Genomic DNA, 20,204 nt, shown 5'->3' on the forward strand with positions numbered 1-20,204 from the left:
CATGACCTGTTGTGGTGCGGAGAGGTGTGTTACAGTAAGCCGTGCGCTGTCTGGAAATCCCGGGTGGACGTGTGTGTGTGTGTGTGTGTGTGTGTGTGTGTGTGTGTGTGCGTGTGTGTGTGTGACACATCTCAACAAATGCCTGCACACACACACTGTCTACTATGTGTCCACACTTCAATATAACCGGTGAAATTGAAACACAATCACTCTCACAGACACACAAAACACACACACACATCCATCCTAAATGTGCCTCAGAATGAATAAAGTATCTATCTATATATCTATATATCTATCTATCTATCTATCTATCTATACACAAACACACATCCACGTATCATCTCCCATGATCACACATATCAGATCAGATACAGTGCACAGATCCTGAGCATATATAAGTACATAGGCTATATTCACATGAAACACACACACACACACACACAAACACCAAACTCAAACATTCATTACACTATTTCAGCAAACACACTCAAACACAAAAGAAGCAAACACACTCACACACCACAGAATATGAGAGGAACAGGTGTGGAGTGCTGGGCAGATATCAGAGCTGGATAACATGACCCATAGAAGGACAGAAATGGACATTCTTATTCCCAACAATGCAACACATAGGGGTAATCAGTGGCAAGGCGAGGTGTGTGTGTGTGTGTGTGAGACAGAGAGAGAGAGTTGTGTGTGTGTGTGTGTGTGTGTGTGTATGTGTGTGTGTGTTTGTGTGTGTGTGAGAGAGAGAGTTGTGTGTGTGTGTGTGTGTGTGTGTGTGTGTGTGTGTGTGTGTGTGTGTGTGTGTGTGTGCATGTGCCTGTGTATGTGTGTGTGTATGAGTGAGTTGTGTGTGTGTGTGTGTGTGTCTTTGCTGCTGTGGAGGAAGGCTTAACCCATTCTAACAGCAATCTTAGGGTTTTAATCTCTCTCTCCAACAGGTCCGCACCCCCAGAGATTACGTTCCCCCGCGTCTCGTCCGTGGCCTGACGTCGGCCCCTGGGTCTGCGCGTCGCTCGCTCGGGGCCCCTGGAGACGTGGAGAGGAACAGAGATGTAAAGCGGCGTGGATGTGCGGCCGGCAGCTAAACGGCCGTCTCAGGTTTCCGAGGGCCTCGTGCTATATTTACCACACACACACACACACACACCACACTGATCTAACTGCAGCCCAGAGCCTTTAAATGCCCCCTGACAGTTGGTGGGGAACAGTTGTTGTCCACAGATCTTCTTGCGGCACGAGCTAGAGGAGGGAACAGCGCACACTCCCACTCCTGCACACACACACACTCTCTCACACACTCCGCCGCGTAGCCAGCGCTCCCTGACCCTCGTGCAGGACCTACGACAGCGCAGAGGGAGAGCCTGAGAGGACAGCAGAAGAACAAAAAGAAGAGACCTTTTCCCCATCCCATAATAACCCTGAGTCACCATGGAGCTTTTCGAGACCAACCCCTACTTCTTCCCAGACCAGCGCTTCTACGAAGGGGGGGACAACTACTTCCAGGGCAGGCTGGCGGGGGGGTATGAGCAGAGCGGGGGCTACCAGGACCGGAGCTCCATGCTGGGACTGTGTGGGGACGGGCGTCTGCTGTCGGGGGGCGTGGTGGGGGGGCTGGAGGATAAGGGGTCCCCCCCGGCCGGTCTGGGGGTCCCCCTGTCGCCCCTCCAGGACCAGCCGCACTGCCCCGGCCAGTGCCTGCCCTGGGCCTGCAAGGTGTGCAAGCGCAAGTCGGTGACGATGGACCGGCGCAAGGCGGCGACGCTGCGGGAGAAGCGGCGGCTGAAGAAGGTGAACGAGGCGTTCGAGGCGCTCAAGCGGAGCACGCTGATGAACCCCAACCAGCGGCTGCCCAAGGTGGAGATCCTGCGCAGCGCCATCCAGTACATCGAGCGCCTGCAGGCCCTGGTCAGCTCCCTCAACCAGCAGGACCACGACCCCGCAGCACTGCACTACCGCCCGGCACAGCCGCCCAGGGTGAGTCCCACACGGGGACAGGACAGGGGGTGGACGGAGGAGGGGAGAGGAGAGGAGAGGAGAGGAGAGCGGAGAGGAGAGTAGAGGAGAGGAGAGGAGAGAGGAGAGGAGAGGAGAGGAGAGCGGAGAGGAGAGTAGAGGAGAGGAGAGAGGAGAGGAGAGGAGGAGAGGAGAGCGGAGAGGAGAGTAGAGGAGAGGGAGAGGAGAGTAGAGGAGAGGAGAGGAGAGAGGAGAGTAGAGGAGAGGAGGAGAGGAGAGGAGAGCGGAGAGGAGAGTAGAGGAGAGGGAGAGGAGAGAGAGAGGAGAGGGGAGGACAGAGGAGGGGAGAGGAGAGGAGAGGGAGAGGAGAGGAGAGGAGAGGGAGAGGAGGGGAGAGGAGAGGAGAGGAGAGGGGACAGGGGCTGGAAGAGGTAGGATAGAGGTGGAGAAGGCGCTGGGAGAGGAATTAATCAGACACAGCATCATTAAAAAGTACTTTTTAAGTATACTTCAACTTACATCTAAGTAGATGACAATAGATGCAGATACTAAATACAGAAGGTGAAAGAGAGGGACAGGGCTTGGGAGAACATTCTAGAGATATAGCATAAATTAAGTGCTACTTTTTAAGCATATTATTATTCAGTATTATACTATTGAAGCGTTATTGTAAATATACCATTTAAGCTTGTCTCATTCAATATACAGTAGGAGGTGGCGGACTGGACTAAAATGTACTCTCTTAATGTGTGGCTCAAGTTAATAATAAAACTAATAAATAAATAATAACACTAAGAACCTAGAAGGCTAGTACATTTTAATTATGAAATGGTACTAAAATGAAAACTGAAAAAGAGAGTTGAAAGAGTGAAGCAGGTTTCCTTTGTGTGTGGGTGTGTGTAATCGTCCTGACAGTCATGGAATTTGATCGGAATTATTGATATAATACATTGATAAGTTACTGTTATGTTATGAATATGTTGTTCCATCCATTTAAACTGGTTTCATGCAGTGCATGGCTCCTGGAGCACTTTTGATAGATTTACTGGCTGACTGGAACAGAGTTTTAAGGAAAATCACGTAAGAGTATAAGAGTATAATTTCTGAAAAGATGTCTAGTGTTTTACAACATACTGAGAAACCTCACTATCACAACATTTGACACTTGGTCGTCGACTACTATTTGTATTTCTGTGCTGCCATGATCATTTTGATCGGTAAAGGCCAATCAGTGGACAAGCTCATCAACAGCGAGCAGTGACTGTGATTGGGTCCGGTCTGCCCCACCCGTAGGAACCTCCGTCAGGGTTCCTACTCTCTGTTATTCAGCTCTGAGTATTTGGGTGTAGTGGATGGAGAAGAGAGCTCTGAGTATTTAGGTGAAGTGGATGGAGAAGACAGCTCTGAGTATTTGGGTGTAGTGGGTGGAGAAGACAGCAGACTTTTAAGGATTATTATCATTTCTGAAAAGATGTGTTGTAGGATGGATAAGACGTCTGACTTCATACTCACCCCTCAGGGCTGACATGGCACCCTGGGGGCACAGAACAAAATGGCTGCCAGTGCGCTCACAAGTAGAGTAGCCCTCTGATCGGTCCTCAGGCTGTGACACTCTGCCATGGCTCGACAGGCTGGTGAGGGGGTGGGGCTTGTGGTGGCATAGGACTGACAGCCGTGTGTGTGTGTGTGTCTGTCCCCTTGGCAACAGGTGTCGTCGTCTAGTGATCAGGGGTCGGGTAGCACCTGCTGCAGCAGCCCAGAGTGGAGCAGCGCCTCGGAACACTGCGCCCCCGCCTACGGAACCGGACACGACGGTAAGAGCGCCCACCGCAGACCATAATACTCACACACAGCACCAAGAGTGCCAAATACAGACCATAATACTCACACACAGCACCAAGAGCGCCAAACACAGACCATAATACTCACACACAGCACCACGACCGCCAAACACAGACCATAATACTCACACACAGAACCACGACAGAAAGAGTGCCCACCACAGACCATAATATTTAGTCTCATGACGATGAGGGTAAGAGCGCCCACCACAGACCATAATACTCTCTCACAGAACCAAGAGCTCTTACCAAAGACCAAACTACTCACACACAGGACCAGAGTAATCAGAGTGGGCCCATACTGTAATACTCACTGACAGAATCACTCTGTACTCTGGACAGCACATAATACGTGCTCACAGGACCACGAGTAGCCTAGACAGCTCTCAATGTGGCTACTCACCCAACAGGACCAGAGAAATCAGAAAGTACCCCCTATGGCCCACAATACTCACCCCCAGAACCAGGAATATCAGAGAGGGCCCATGATAGCTCATACTATTCACCTAACAGTTCCAGTCAAATCACATTAAACAACTCAAACAAATCTCAGTTATAACATCTGAATCTTTTATATATTCAAATCTCACAGTTATAACACCTGATTCTTCTATATTTTCCGAATTATATTCAAACTGACCAGCTATCGAAATCTATGGTTAAAGGGAAGAGCAAAAAACAGGGAACTATTAATTTGTCAGCTTATTATTGTTATTATTTCTTGTCTTCATTTGATTTCTCTGGTTGATATTAATATATATTGTCATGGTGACAGTTGTTTATTGTGTTTGTTTTGTTTCTTGTTTACCTGTAGACCTGCTGCATGAGGACTCTTCAGAGCAGACCAACCTGCGCTCCTTGACCTCTATCGTGGACAGCATCACGGACACCGACACGGCTCCCCTCTCCTACCCGCTGGACATTCCCAAATAAACCGCATGGCATGACAGGGGGGCGGGGCTGACCCCCCCCTCCCCAAAAACACCCATCCACCCAAAACAGCAGTACTACCTAGCACCATGAGAGGGAGCCAATGTCAAACCTTCAGTCACCAGCCAGACAGCCGTTTGGCTGTTTTTATTTCCAAGTAAACCCTGTGGTCCACAAGTTTTCCAAAGCATTGATGTTTTCCCTTGGGGAGCGCAGGGAAGAGAAGTAGCACGAGATGGGCTTTTCCTTCCCCACTTAATGCAGATCCGTGTTTTCCTTCCGTGTTTTTGTGTTTTCTCCATTTTATGTGTGTGTGTGTGTGTGTGTGTTGCTTACCAAAGAGGGGTAAATTGTGCGGGGCCAATATTTTATTCAGCAGTTTTGACCAATTTCTGTCTAACTGGACACTTGTCCTGTACTCTAGTGATGTAAATACGTTCCTTTTTCTACAGAGTGGTTTTGCCATTTTATTTTTTATTTGTTTGTTTTTTGCTAAGTTATTTGGACTTTTATAATAAAGATTGTTGTGTATTTCTGTATTTGTTTTCAGATGTGACACTGTTTTCCATTAAAAGAAAAATAAATTATTGCAAATAAATTCAGTAAAACTAGTTAATTGCACCAAATGATACCACTTACACCATAAAGAAAATGAAACATATCTATAGACAAGTGACAGATATGTCCATAGTTCATACTAGTCCCTTTTGGGGCAGACTACTAATCTTTGAATGAACTTGAATTTAACTTTAAAGTTAAAGTTGAAGTTGACTGAGATTTAGCAGATATTTTTATCCAAAGCAACAAGCAACACTCGCAACAGCAGGATGGAGAACATCAAACCTGGGTTGACTGATTGTCAGTCGATGATGTTAGCTGCTCCACAAAAACGTAATATGGTCAAATATATCTAATAACCGTATGCAGTGTGTGGAAATACCCTAAAAATAGGGACACACACACAAAGTCACAGCTATGTAAGAATTCACATACACACATTACCACACACACACACACACTTAGTACCACACACACACACACAGAAGTAGACGAGTGGATCAGAGAGAGAAATGGTGAAAGAAAACAACAGCTGCACCTGCTACTCCCCTTCCATTGAACTGTCACACACACACACACACACTCCAGCATACACACACTCCAGCACACACAAACTCAAACACACACACACTCCAGCACACACACACACACTCCAGCACACACACACACTCCAGCACACACACACTCCAGCACACACACACACACACTCCAGCACACACACTCAACACACACACACTCCAGCACACACACATTCAAACACACACACACACTCCAGCACACACACTCAACACACACACACTCCAGCACACACACACTCCAGCACACACACATTCAAACACACACACACACTCCAGCACACACACGCACACTCCAGCACACACATGTGTTGAGTTTTACATACTGTTCTCCAGTTCAGTAGCATGTCAAACATACACACACAATCGAACAAGTTTTGCTCTCCTTCCATGGACCTGTCACACACACACACACACAGTAATGAGACAGAGCTGTGGTGCCACACAAAACACTGGCACTAGCCGTTTACCCTGCTCCCTCTCTCCTGCCCCCACACACACGACACACACTCGTAGTGGGGTGTCAGAGAGGTCAGAGAGAAACGTTGACGTGTGAATTCTGGCACCAAAAAACTAAACTTCAGACTAGTTCTCTTCAGTTGTAAACACAGCTAAACTTCAGACTAGTTCTCTTCAGTTGTAAACACAGCTAAACAACTAAACACAGGACTCCAGCTGATTAAAAAAAGAGACAAAGGTGATTCAGGCAGTCTTTCCCCAGAAACAACAGAGAAGTGCAAGTTTTCCAGAACTAGACAATCTGTTGCTTAGTCTTCATGTCTCTTTTGGCCTGATAACTAAATTCACAGCTGATAAATAGCTGAAATAGTGAATAGGAGTAGTAGTTGTTTTTTTTTGCTGGACCATGTTGCTGTCTACCTATAGTGTGTTGATGGGGAGAAACACAAGTATGGTTAGAGGAAGGTTGAGGCTAAAGGAGAATTCCGGTGTGATATTGACCTCAAGTGTGTTGAAACATGATACCGAGTGTGAACGTATGTCTCGGCTTGTCCCCTGCACTTAGAAATCTGGCGATAGTTAGATAATGAAGTTTACTGTTCGCAGCCATCTAGAATTTAGTCACGATAAGTCGAGCGACGAGTACGAATGAACAGGTATGATAAGCGATCAGATTCCAAAAAGAATTAGGTGGAAATGCATGGATTCCATTTGCTGTTACTGGAAGCAACCGGAATCCATGCATTTCCACAGAATTATTTTTGGAATCTGATCCCTTATCATACCTGTTCATTCGTACTCGTCGCTCGACTTATCGTGACTAAATTCAAGATGGCTGCGAACGGTAAACTTTATGAAGGTACTGTCTGTATAAATCGTCTTGTAAATAAACTACCAGTGCTTTTTCAAAGTTCTCAATATCTCGTTTTAAATGTCAAGGCCCTCGGAAGTCTACCATTGAAGTATGGAGCTACTTTGAGCCTCGTAAATGGTGTAAAACTGTGATTTATTTGCATGGCTAGGCCGATGCCCAAGGCACCCCCATCGAAAAACTGTTGGTAGCATCGGCTAACTAGCACCAGATTTCTAAGTGCAGGTGACAAGCCGAGATGAGCTATGAGACATACGTTCACACTCGGTATCATATTTCAACACACTTTAGGTCAATATCACACCGGAATTTTCCTTTAAGGTAGGCGTGAAGTGGTGGTTTAAGGTTAGGTTTGGTGTCAGGGGTCAGCGTAGGGATAGCTCATCACTTGACATGTGGTTACCGCTAGCTAACAGGAACTTAGCATTCATTAACCTTTTGTTCACTGTATAATTAACCCTTTGTTCACTGTCTACAACAACAAAGGACATTCTTGGTGCTGCTATCCAAGTCTGTTGCCGAAAATCAATCACCTGTATAATAATGAGCTCACATGATGATTTTTAATCTAAAAACAATTTTACTCAGTTGTGTTTCATACATGACATTTAAATAACCAAAAGAAAATGAAGACTTAATTTGTCGGCATTGTCTCACACTTGGCATAAAATACACACATACTGTACATCCGTACATACATACATACATACATACATACACACATACAGTACTCTTAGCTGCCACAGTAGCACATTACATCTGTTGAATATATTCAAGACATCAGCTGTAAAAATGATAACAGTAGTAGTAGTAGTAGTAGTAGTAATACTATTACGCAATATACACTTTTCATATGATGGTGAGAATTACACTTGTGATTTGGTGAGAGAGGCAGAAGGTAGAATGCTGCACTGTATCCCATGTTCATGATAGCGCCCTCTGGTGACCAACAGGAGCAGTGTCTGCACCTGGAGGAGAGGTGGCGTTTCCCCAGCAACCTGCGGTGTGTGTGGTGAGGTAACCATGGAGACGATGGCTGAGCCTGCCCAGTTAGAGCATGGACTGGGCCACAGCAGCATTTAAACAAGAGCACCCGCTGGCTACATCCACACGGGCCTTGTGCGAGAGGATTTGATTGGTTGCCAGAGCAGCAAAGGTGGGAGTGGTTTTTATTTGGACGAGTAAAAGATGCTTAAGCGCGGACTCGGAGGCTGGACCTGATCACGGCTGGGCTGCATCCAAACGCATCTCTTCTGGTGGGTGGACCATACAACAGCATGTAGCACCAGTGCTGGGTGGATCATAAAACAGTGTGAACCACCAGGTGGGAAACAGAATGGGCCCCGAGCATCAGCAGCATCAGCAGCATCAGCAGCAGCAGCAGCATGCTTTGTGTGGATTATAGGGAGGAACCCTGTGCTGTCACAACATCCACCATTTCAGTACCAACTAGAATCTGTCTCGTCAGAACCTTCAATTCACTGCCTGCACATGCATTACTATCTCAGTTTTCTGTAAAGGAACCTCAGAACACTCAATAATTCACTCCCTGCACATGCAGTACTATCTCAGTTTTCTGTAAAGGAACCTCAGAACACTCAATAATTCACTCCCTGCACATGCAGTACTATCTCAGTTTTCTGTAAAGGAATCTCAGAACTCCAATTTCATTTGTTGCCAAAGAGTTATTACATTTTCTTCATGTAGTGGAGCTACCCCTGCCCTACACACATCTCATCAGTAAATGTACTCCCCAACATGTCCGAGCCTTCATCCAACCCACACGGGGTGCTGCTGGCAGTTCATCTATCACTAGCATTTCATCTACAGAGGCTACTGCTGCTTGGCTGACGGCTCAGCGTGTGCATGATCTTATCACTGATTACTATGGGAACTGTGTCATGATCTTACCACTGATTACTATGGGAACTGTGTCATGATCTTAACACTGATTACTATGGGAACTGTGTTATGATCTTACCACTGATTACTATGGGAACTGTGTCATGATCTTACCACTGATTACTATGGGAACTGTGTCATGATCTTAACACTGATTACTATGGGAACTGTGTCATGATCTTACCACTGATTACTATGGGAACTGTGTCATGATCTTAACACTGATTACTATGGGAACTGCGTCACGGACCATCTCACTATCTGAGGTCCTGACCACACTGAGCCGGATAGATATAAATATTTCTTCGTTTAACCCATCCGTCAACATTAAAACGGTATATTCCGACAGAAAACGATACTTTTCGAAAACAATCTCTGAGGTGGATACACGTGAAAACTCTGGGTTTGCGTTGCATTGTGTACAAAAGAAACTGCCAATTTCAGATAAAATGATGTGCGGTTGCCATGACAAATAAAAGTCAGTCTTCCAGACACCACTGACAACAAACACTTCTATGGCGTTTCAGTGTTCTAGTGTGGATGCAAACCTACAAAAATGATAATGTGGACAGAGATGGCTTTCACTTCAGATATGTGTATTTATATTTATCCGGCTTAATGCAAACACAGTCTGAGACTGAGTCCTCCACCATGGTAGTTAGTGAGACACTCTCATATAAAACACAGGCAAGCTGGATCCTCTGCTAGACACTGGCTCAGAGGTCACCTTGAAGTTAAAGTGCCTCTACAGACCTCGACCTTAAAGGTTTACAACCAGACATGATGAATGGCTTTCTACTGGTGCGTCACCCTGATTCTTGAAAAGGAACCGAATGCTGTCACTCCGTTTCTCTAGCAACCAGGATCCAGAGCAGAGACCTGATGTCAGGTGTCCAGCCGAAATGAGTAAGATGATAATGTACGTTTTAGTGAATACTTATAGTGTGCACTGTAGATCACTATTGCTTGTTTCATTACATTACTTCCATTTGACGTGATTCTTTTTTAATCTGAAGATCTTTATTTATCGTGACTTGGCTGAGCAGGGATGACACAGTCACAGGAGATAAAAAAGACAGAGAGAGAGAGATAGAGAGAGAGAGTGAGTGTTAGAGTGTTATGGACCTTGGCCTTTTTTTGTTAACCGTATAAGGGTTAATTGGAATGAACTCATTACTGAGCAAGAGTATTTGTCAAAGTGACCACTGCAACGTTCTCACACAGGTGTATTAGGGGCCACCAACACATCACACGCTGGTCTAGCTTACCGCTAGCCAACAAACAAAAAGATTTAACGACTCCGACAGGGTTTAGATTAGCTCATTTTCATACAATAAGTATATAGTATTCTTTCCATATACAATTTCAATATATATATATTTATATATATGTATATATTTCTATAAAAAAACATAATAAGTCATCCATTTTATATACAGATAAACACTGATTAATACCTTGCATAACCGGAGAGGGGAAGCCTTATACTCTTGTTGCCATAGAAACACCCAGGAAATAGACTCTAACTGACAGGCTACTAGGCGAAGTACACCAGTTTAAAACAGAGAGCATACGCACATCATCACCACGACGACTACATAACTGGGGTTACTGGGAGAGGAATGGGAGCGGGAGAGAGGAGGATGAGGAGAAGGAGGAAGAAGAGGAGGAGGAGGAGGAAGAGGGGGTCCCCTCTTCTGCAGTGATGCAAGCTACACACTCGCTCGAGTCCTCAGATGGGCCAGGGCAGCCGGGTGTGGCGCAGTGTGTGACACGACGTGATGTCATCGCTGCCCCGCCTTCTATTGCACAGAGTCCGAGAAAGCACAGGTGTGAATTGAGGGAGAGGGGGAGGCCCCCACCCCATCCCAAGTCACCTTGGAAAAGATTTCTCTGGTTTTGGCATGTTACTCTCGAAAGGCCGCAAGCATGTGCCCGTACAGATAGTGGGAATGCACTGCAGAGAGAGAGAGAGAGAGAGAGAGAGAGAGAAAGAGAAGAGAGAGAAGAGAGAGAGAAAGAGAGAGAGAAAAGACAGGATCAAGGACACATTAATGCTTTTTTAACGGATCCTCCCTGGGCAGTGTCTGATCCAAGGATGGATCCGGTCCTAAAACAAATGCAACCATTATAGATCTGTATGTGCTCAAAATACATTTTCAAACAGTTTTTCCTTTGCTTTGAGTTTACTGTGAACACACACACACACTGTCTGAGGAGGTAATTTACAGTGATCAAACAGTTACCTTTTAAAAATAACAATTTGGAATATTTACTCAACAAGATTTAGATGTAAAGGCCCAAAGAAAACATGATCGCCTTCAGGGTTCCCTCCCACCCAGGGTACCTTATCGTGACTGGTTCTGTCCCAGGTTCATCTGGTTCTGTACCCTATCATGACTGGTCCTGTCTCAGGTTCATCTGGTTCTGTACCCTATCATGACTGGTCCTGTCTCAGGTTCATCTGGTTCTGTACCCTATCATGACTGGTTCTGTCTCAGGTTCAACTGGTTCTGTACCCTATCATGACTGGGTTATCCCAGGTTCAACTGGTTCTGTACCTTAACGTGACTGGGTTATCCCAGGTTCAACTTGGATCCTGTTTGGAGGCACGCAACAGAAATGCTCTGTTCACAGAGTGTATGCTACAGCCATTAGTGCTGCTTAGATAAGATTCCGGTCAATGGAACTGGCTACGCCAGACGTGATAGCGGCACGTACATTTGAAAAAATTAGACCATTCTTCTAAAAACTATATTTATGCTCCGTGAACAGAGCACTTCAACTGCGGGCCCAGTGTAGTGACCAGTGTAGCCCGTCTGTTGGACTAAAATATGTTGGGTCTGATACAATCTGTTAGCATTGTAACCCTCAAAATATATGTGCAGTGACTCTAATGCTGTTTCAGAAGTTTGAGCTTATGTCATTACATAAGGCCAGACAGAGACAGGGGTCCCATCCTCCAGCTTGTAGAATTATCGGGCTGTACCAGAGTTTTAGGGAGTTCTGTCTGACTTCAGGACAAAAAGTGTAAGCTTAAGCGCTTCCTAAGATTAGGCCAAATGCTCCTCTTTGAAGTTATTTGTTTGGCTTGGTATGGTATGCATGTGTGTGTGTGTGTGTGTGTGTGTGTGTGTGTGTGTGTGTGTGTGTGTGTGTGTGTGTGTGTGTGTGTGCGCGCGCACGCGCGTAGCTATTTCTTCTAAGTCAATTTAGGCTCCCAAACCTAATTCTAGGGATTATAATTTTCTTTGCAAAATGCAAAAGGCATTTCCATATTTTCTAACTCTAGGTCCTGAGAAAGGGTGACATGAAAAGAGAAGGACAAGTGAACAATAGAGAGAGAGAGAGAGAGAGAGAGAGAGGGAGAGAGAGACAGAGAGAGAGAGACAGAGATAGCTTCATAACTGGGTCTTACTAGTGTTATAGAGCTATGGTTAACATTGCTTCCCATGCTAGTGTTATAGCTATTATCTATGGTTAGCGTTGCTACCCATGCTAGTGTTATAGTCCTATGCTTAGCGTTGCTATCCATGCTAGTGTTATAGATCTATGGTTAGCGATGCTAGCCATTTTGCGCGGTACTGGTTAGACTGCTTGACTCACCTGTTAGCGCGAGTGCTTGGGGGTTAGTAGAGAGGAGTTAGCAGGAATAAGTCCTGACAGCGGAGGGGTCAAGTCTCTGTGGGGGAGGGGGAGCAGCTGGTTTGGGAGGATTTGGGGTTGAGAGGAGAAACATGCGGCCAGTGAGAGAGCAAATTAGTAGGCATCCACAGCGCACTACAAACATTTAGTAGCTAATATACAGTACAGATTAATGCACTTACACACACACAAACACACACAAACACACACACGCACACACACACACAAACACTCAAACCCACACTCACACATAGTAAGTATCAATCGTAAATAATATTAGTAAAACATTACAGGTGGTAAAATCCCAGTTAGTACATCACAGTTAGTATAGTCTATTTGTAAAAATCTGAAATGGGGCCATACCACATACTTGTGCTTATGATGTATTTAAATTAAGTTGTACATTACATTACATTAGATCATTGTTATCTCTTAATATATTTTCAAATGAATACAACCCCATGCCAGATTTACACAAAGATACACCCTTTTAGATTGCAGTTGTTTGATAAGCAAGGACAGCTTTAACATTCTCTCTTTCAGACACACACACACACACACAGACCTTCAGGCTGCAGCTGTTTCTTGGGCACTACGGCCATGGAGGGTGGCATAGACATGGTGGTGAGGCGGAAACCGGCGGGCAGCGTTTCCATGGAGCCTGGCATCATGCCCAAGCCCTGCCCGTCCCGCGGACGAAAGCGCTTACGCCAGGAGGGCGACCGCCGAAACGATTTATCGTCACTCTGATCAAAACAAGATCAAAACACTCTCACACATCCCACTGGACAGCCAGGACTCATAAACCTAGACTAACACCCCGACCAGATTAACACCCAGACTAGACTAACACCCGACAAGATTAACACCCAGACTAGATTAACACCCCGTCCACAAGATTAACACCCAGACTAGACTAACACCCCGACTAGATTAACACTCAGACTAGACTAACACCAACAGCTAGACTAGACTAACACCCAGACTAGACTAACAACAACAGCCAGACTAGAATAACACCTGGACCAGATTAACACCCAGACTAGACTAACACCCAGACTAGAATAACACCCTGACTAGATTAACACCCAGACTAGAATAAAACCCAGACTAGGCTACACTAACAACCAGATTAGTTAACACCCAGACTAGGCTACACTAACACCCAGACTAGACTACACTAACACCCAGACTAGACTAACACCCAGATTAGTTAACACCCAGACTAAACTAGCACCCAGACTAAACTAACACCAAGACCCAGACTAGAAAAACACCCAGACTAGTCCTAAAAATGTGAATTAGACATTACTCCAAATATCTATCCATTAAAAAGTAACTTTATATATTGTATCACTGCCATGGCTGATTATTTGCAATTTAATGTTGTGCTGTTACTCACTGGTGTGTGTATGTGTGTCTGTGAGTGTGTGTGTATATATATCGATTGTCCACTCACTTCGTCTACCCGACGATCGGTGCCAAGTGCCAGCATGTTGTTGAACTCCCGTTCCATAACTTGCCTGGCCTGAAACACACACACACACACACACACACGCACACACATGTTCATGTAACATACAGCATCTAACACACATACACATACTTTTCAGTGCTGTCTCACACACGCTATCACCTAGCAGAACAACACAGACAAACATGCTCCTCTGACATTTCATAACACTGTGCATAATACAAGTATTTGTGTGTGTGTGTGTGTGTATCTGTGTGTGTGTGTACTGTATATGGTGTGTGTCTGTGTGTGTGTGTGTATATGACGTGTGTGTGTGTATATGATGTGTGTGTGTGTCGTGCCTGTGTGTTCTGCATGGGGATCTGCAGGATGAGGGCCAGGCTGCTGTAGTCGAAGGTCTCGTCCAGAGCGATCAGGGCCCCGTGTACTCCGCTCTCCGACAGGTTGCCGCTGTACTCCTTCAGCCCGATCGTCTGGATCCACTGGACCACCTGCTCATTCGTCCACACCAGCGTGTCTGCAGGGAGCGCGGGACAGTGGCATATTACACACACACACAAGAAAATATATATATCCTCACACTGTCTCTAAAAGCTCCCAGTTTAATGGTGGGTGATACAAAATTAAACTGGGAGTTTACAAACACAATAGAAAAATACACAAACACACAGAAGTATGAGCACACACACACACACAAACAAACACACAATATATACACGCCCATAGTCAGACACACACAGATATATGCCCCTCCCCCCCACACACTCTCACAGACACATACAACATACACACACAGATATATGCCCCCCCCACACACTCTCACAGACACATACACCATACACACACAGATATATGCCCCCCCCACACACAAACACAATATACACAAACACACACACACACACACACACAGAAGATCAGTAAGAGCAGCTGGCTCCAGGTTATGGCTGGATTAGGGCTGGTGCTCCGCCCTTTATCTTGCTCAAAGTCAGGAGACGGCCAAGTCAGATCAAAGCCACGTCTCAGGATCTGGAATCTAAAACGCTGGCTTCTTTTACAGGAACATGTCACTACGTAGCAACAACATCAGTGTCAACATCTCGGCTATTAAAAAAGACTAGGAGACCAAACAAACACACTTTATTGCCGAGTGTTACACTGGGTGTGTGGTGTGTGTGTGTGTGTGGTACTCTTATTTCTGGTTTAGGCATTGTGTTGTGGTAGCAAGAATCTTCATAATCACAAAGCTGGAGCAAGAGACTTGCAGAATTTTCTGACTAACCAACCCCCACCCCCCACCTCCCTGCTGACTTTACTACATGTTTCAGCTTCAACAATGTATGTGTGTGTGTGTGTGTGTTTATCTTACTTACACATAATCAGATACCAGCTACTTCTGATCAGAGCTAAATGTCTACTAGAGCCAGCTGGTCTCAGGCAAATGTGTGTGTGTGTGTGTGTGTGTGTGTGTGTGTGTGTGTGTGTGTGTGTGTGTGTGTGTGAGAGAGAGAGAGAGAGAGAGTGTGTGCGTGCATTTGAGAAGAAGAGAGGGCTTGTAAGCGACTGCAACAGCTGACTTGTCGTGGTCAAGTTCATGAGGGCAAGCCACGGCATGTTTAAATGCATTTGACATTGAGGAGCTCAGCTGTTGACCTTCCAGATTCCAGTCACACTGCTGCAGTTCCCCTCTTGTCCACTAGGTGACACTGTTCCTCCAGCCACTCCACTGAGGGCCACCTTGGAGGCGCGCTGTGCCGATTGGCTGAGCTACACTCGGCGCTTGGCAGTAAACACTGACACACGCAGGAAACGGGAACCTCAGATGGACTCTGGGAGGGCAGGGCTGTGTTGCCTTTGATGTCCTGCAGGCATTTCTGTAGTACCCTCTCACACACATACACACACTCACAAACAAAAACCAACACACACACACACACACACACACAAGGTTGTGCTACCTCTGATGTCGTGCTGGCATTCCTCTCGTCTCCTCTCCAGTTCTTTACGATCATAGTTCAGTCGCTTCAAACACATGATGCCATACTGTAAACTTGCTCTGTTTACAAAACACACACATACACACACACACACACACACACACACAGATGCCTTAGATTCCTGGAAACTTGCCATATCTCACATATGCTATGCAAAACAACCCATGAGAAAGTGCTGATCAAATATGTCCCCTCTTTTACACAGGACCTATGGTGCTGTTTCATATTGCTAACGTGCCGTTTCATATGGCTAAAGGACTTTTGTTATGGTGCCGTTATATATGGCTAAAGGACTTTTGTTATGGTGCCGTTATATGGCTAAAGGACCTTTGGTGCAGTTTCATATGGCTAAAGGACCTATGTTATGGTGCCGTTATATATGGCTAAAGGACTTTTGTTTTGGTGCCGTTATATGGCTAAAGGACCTATGGTGCAGTTTCATATGGCTAAAGGACCTATGTTATGGTGCCGTTATATATGGCTAAAGGACTTTTGTTTTGGTGCCGTTATATGGCTAAAGGACCTATGGTGCAGTTTCATATGGCTAAAGGACCTATGTTATGGTGCCGTTATATATGGCTAAAGGACTTTTGTTATGGTGCCGTTATATGGCTAAAGGACCTATGGTGCAGTTTCATATGGCTAAAGGACTTATGTTATGGTGCCGTTATATATGGCTAAAGGACTTTTGTTATGGTGCCGTTATATGGCTAAAGGACCTATGGTGCAGTTTCATATGGCTAAAGTGCCGTTTCATATGGCTAAAGGACCTATGCTATGGTGCCGTTTCAAATGGCTAAACACAGAGCACATCAAGCTTTGCACATCAAGCTTTGATCCTATAAATGATAAGTACATTCAGTACGCCTAATGAAACTCAACGCAAACAGAATAAACACATCTCTAATCCATACAGCTCTCCTGTAATATAATAACATGGCTTCGTGATTCTAGATGGAATGAGTTTATGTGAGGAGGAGATGAGAATATTAAATTATATTTATTAAAGGTTTGGTTTGACACCCTATGGCAGTAATATGCTGTTTGACAGGTGCAGTTCTTTGTATTGCATTGGTTTAAGGGACACCAGGCAACGTTTTCGTGTTAATTACTCATCTTCGCAAGTCGGTATATGGTTAAATGACTCATTACAGGGCGAATGAAGACTCTCTCGCCTGCCCCTACTGCCTGTAGGAAGAATATCCCGCTTGCAAGTTCAGTGTATCGTACCCGCCGACCGAAGCAGGATGAGTTTACATCCTGCATCCACAGCACAGAGGCAGGCTAACGAAACGCTAGCGATTGTTGCAAAAACGTGTGTATAATGGCAGAGCCGGCGAAGAAGCAGCGGACGGAAGATGCAAAGAAAAGGAAAAGAGCTTCAGACCGAGCGAGGGGGAGTTTCGCAGAGAAAAAGCATCAGGCTTGCCTGGTGTCCCTTTTACACTGCCTTTGTGTTGTGATATTTCATTCATTTCTTTATTGGTTGCTCATCGTGTTCTCTCTCATATCTGCCTGTTATATTGCAGATAAATGGAGTGCTTGTCATCGTGTGTGTGTGTGTGTGTGTGTGTGTGTGTACTCCATGTCTGGAAATGAGCGGCTGGTTTAAGCAAATTCCATTCTGCCACCACCGTAATGAATTACACAGCGGAGGAGTTGAAAAGCAGCTTATCACACCCATGCTGCCACTGCACCGTACATTAAAGTGCTATACACTAAAAGCAGTGATTGTAATACATAATGACTCATATCATTAAAGCGCTATACATTAAAGCAGTGATCGTAATACATAATTACTCATATCAACAGAGGAGGTGTGTCTGTAAAGTCATCGCTCAGTCTAAACTGTGGTTAACTGATGGGACTCGAAAGGAAAACATTTTCAGGCAGTTTGATAGCATGACTCATTACTGCCAGCACTACTGGGAAACACCATGATAACAATGTACGACCACGACAGTGACAACAATAATGACTATAATCTCTACGACTATCTCTTCATCTGCCTCACTTACTATTGCTTCTACTGATACCTCTCCCCCTCCTCCTCATCCTCCTCCTCCACCCCCCTCTCCTCCACCTCCTCTTCTTCCTCCTCCTCTCTCCTTCTCTTCCTCCCCCTCCCCCTACTACTCCTAATAATAACTGCACTTGATTGATGATAATCTCAATAATTCTAATCAATAATAACGACAATAAGTATAATGACGATGATTAGGATCTCTACAACTGCAACAGTTACAATCGCTTCTACTGATACCTCTCCTCCTCCTCTTCCTCCCCCTCCTTCTCTTCCCCCTGATACCTCTCCTCCTCTTCCTCCCCTTCGTCCTACTACCAGTCTGAACTTGGACTGTTGTAGTGTACCGGTGGAAGCTGTCCACCATCTTGAGGTGTGTGCGCAGGTCCTTCTTGGTGAGGTGGTCGAGCATGCGTGCGTCCACCAGACACTCCATGAAGTAGCTGCGGTACTGCGGGAGGCCCAGACTGGGCAGCCACTCGTTCCCAATCCACTCGTGACTCATGTCGCCGTACGCCAGCGTCTACACACATACAGCAGGGGGCGACAGAGAGCAAAACAGGTTAGACACAGTTTATAGGTGGGTCTAATAGAGATCTTACAGGTTATACACAGCTTATAAGTGGGTCTAATAGAGATCTTACAGGTTATACACAGCTTATAGGTGGGTCTAATAGAGATCTTACAGGTTATACACAGCTCATAGGTGGGGGTTATAGATCTTACAGGTTATACACAGCTTATAGGTGGGGGTTATAGAGCTTACAGGTTATACACAGCTTATAGGTGGGAGGGTTACACTTTACTTGATAGTATCGACATAAGAGTGACATGACACTGTTATGAATGTGTCATAAACAAGTCATAAACGTTTATGACATAACGCTTCTGTTATTAAGTGACATTTGATTTTTGTCATAACAAATTAGGGTTAGGATTAGGGTAAGAGGTTAGGATTAGGGTTAGGGTTCATGTGTCATGACAGTGTCATATGGCCATGACAGTGTCATGTCACTCTGTCATGTCGATACTGTCAAGTAAAGTGTTACCGGTGGGGGTTATAGACCTTACAGGTTATACACAGCTTATAGGTGGGGGTTATAGAGCTTACAGGTTATACACAGCTTATAGGTGGGTCTAATAGAGATCTTACAGGTTAGACACAGCTTATAGGTGGGAGTTATAGATCTTACAGGACACAGCTTATAGGTGGGGGTTATAGAGCTTACAGGTTATACACAGTTTATAGGTGGGGGTTATAGAGCTTACAGGTTATACACAGCTTATAGGTGGGGGTTATAGAGCTTACAGGTTATACACAGTTTATAGGTGGGGGTTATAGAGCTTACAGGTTAGACACAGCTTATAGGTGGGGGTTATAGAGCTTACAGGTTATACACAGCTTATAGGTGGGGGTTATAGAGTTTACAGGTTATCCACAGCTTATAGGTGGGAGTCATAGAGAGTGTATGAGTATAGAAGGTTTATAGCTGCATGTTATAGACAATTCATAGATCTGGTTTGAATACAACGTTTACGGAGAGTTTGGTGTTATTGATCACAAACCGATGGGAGAAGAGAAGAGCGTGTTGCTATAGAGACGAGAGGGACACAACTGTGTTCATGGTCAGGACTCAGAATGTAATTCTTTATTGAAGGCACCACGGATTGGTTACTGAAAACATGCATGGCTGTTTCATCAATAGACTGTGCTAAGGTGGGTAGATTTACGTAAATGTTTATCATGATATTATATCTGATCATTTCTGTATGTTATAAAGATTACAGATAGTTAGAGAAGCAGCTCTCTACATGTAATAGATGACAGACTGTGTGTCTTACAGATAACATACAAATATGAAGCGTGCAGTAGGATAGAGATGGCCTTTGAACACACTGCCTCATCAGCACATCACCTACGGGCACAACCTCATCACCACATCACCTACAGTACGGGCACATCCTCATCA

At 45.2% G+C, this 20,204-nt stretch overlaps 2 protein-coding genes across 2 annotated transcripts in view; one reads left to right on the forward strand and one right to left on the reverse strand.

Annotated features, from left to right (window-relative positions):
- The first annotated feature begins 1,256 nt into the window (after window positions 1-1,256).
- On the forward strand, window positions 1,257-5,193 carry myog (myogenin). Its single transcript, XM_076267589.1, has 3 exons — window positions 1,257-1,983; window positions 3,671-3,776; window positions 4,618-5,193. The coding sequence occupies exons 1-3, from the start codon at window positions 1,438-1,440 to the stop codon at window positions 4,734-4,736; spliced, it is 771 nt and encodes a 256-aa protein (XP_076123704.1). The 5' UTR covers window positions 1,257-1,437; the 3' UTR covers window positions 4,737-5,193.
- A 5,812-nt stretch (window positions 5,194-11,005) lies between these two features.
- The window catches only part of ppfia4 (PTPRF interacting protein alpha 4), a 115,422-nt gene continuing 106,223 nt past the window's right edge, over window positions 11,006-20,204 (reverse strand). Inside the window, exons 24-29 of the mRNA XM_076269250.1 lie at window positions 18,582-18,757; window positions 16,173-16,270; window positions 14,559-14,734; window positions 14,203-14,271; window positions 13,309-13,489; window positions 11,006-11,055 (exon numbers count right to left, since the gene is read on the reverse strand). Of these exons, the coding sequence (XP_076125365.1) occupies window positions 11,006-11,055; window positions 13,309-13,489; window positions 14,203-14,271; window positions 14,559-14,734; window positions 16,173-16,270; window positions 18,582-18,757 (750 nt within the window). The remainder of the gene's footprint in view (window positions 11,056-13,308; window positions 13,490-14,202; window positions 14,272-14,558; window positions 14,735-16,172; window positions 16,271-18,581; window positions 18,758-20,204) is intronic.

The sequence above is a fragment of the Alosa pseudoharengus genome, unplaced genomic scaffold, assembly GCF_046254945.1.
Source record: "Alosa pseudoharengus isolate Yale_2024_CS ecotype anadromous, Long Island Sound unplaced genomic scaffold, YU_APseudo_1.1 YU_APseudo_1.1_scf_5, whole genome shotgun sequence".
Taxonomy (NCBI): Eukaryota; Metazoa; Chordata; class Actinopteri; order Clupeiformes; family Clupeidae; genus Alosa; species Alosa pseudoharengus.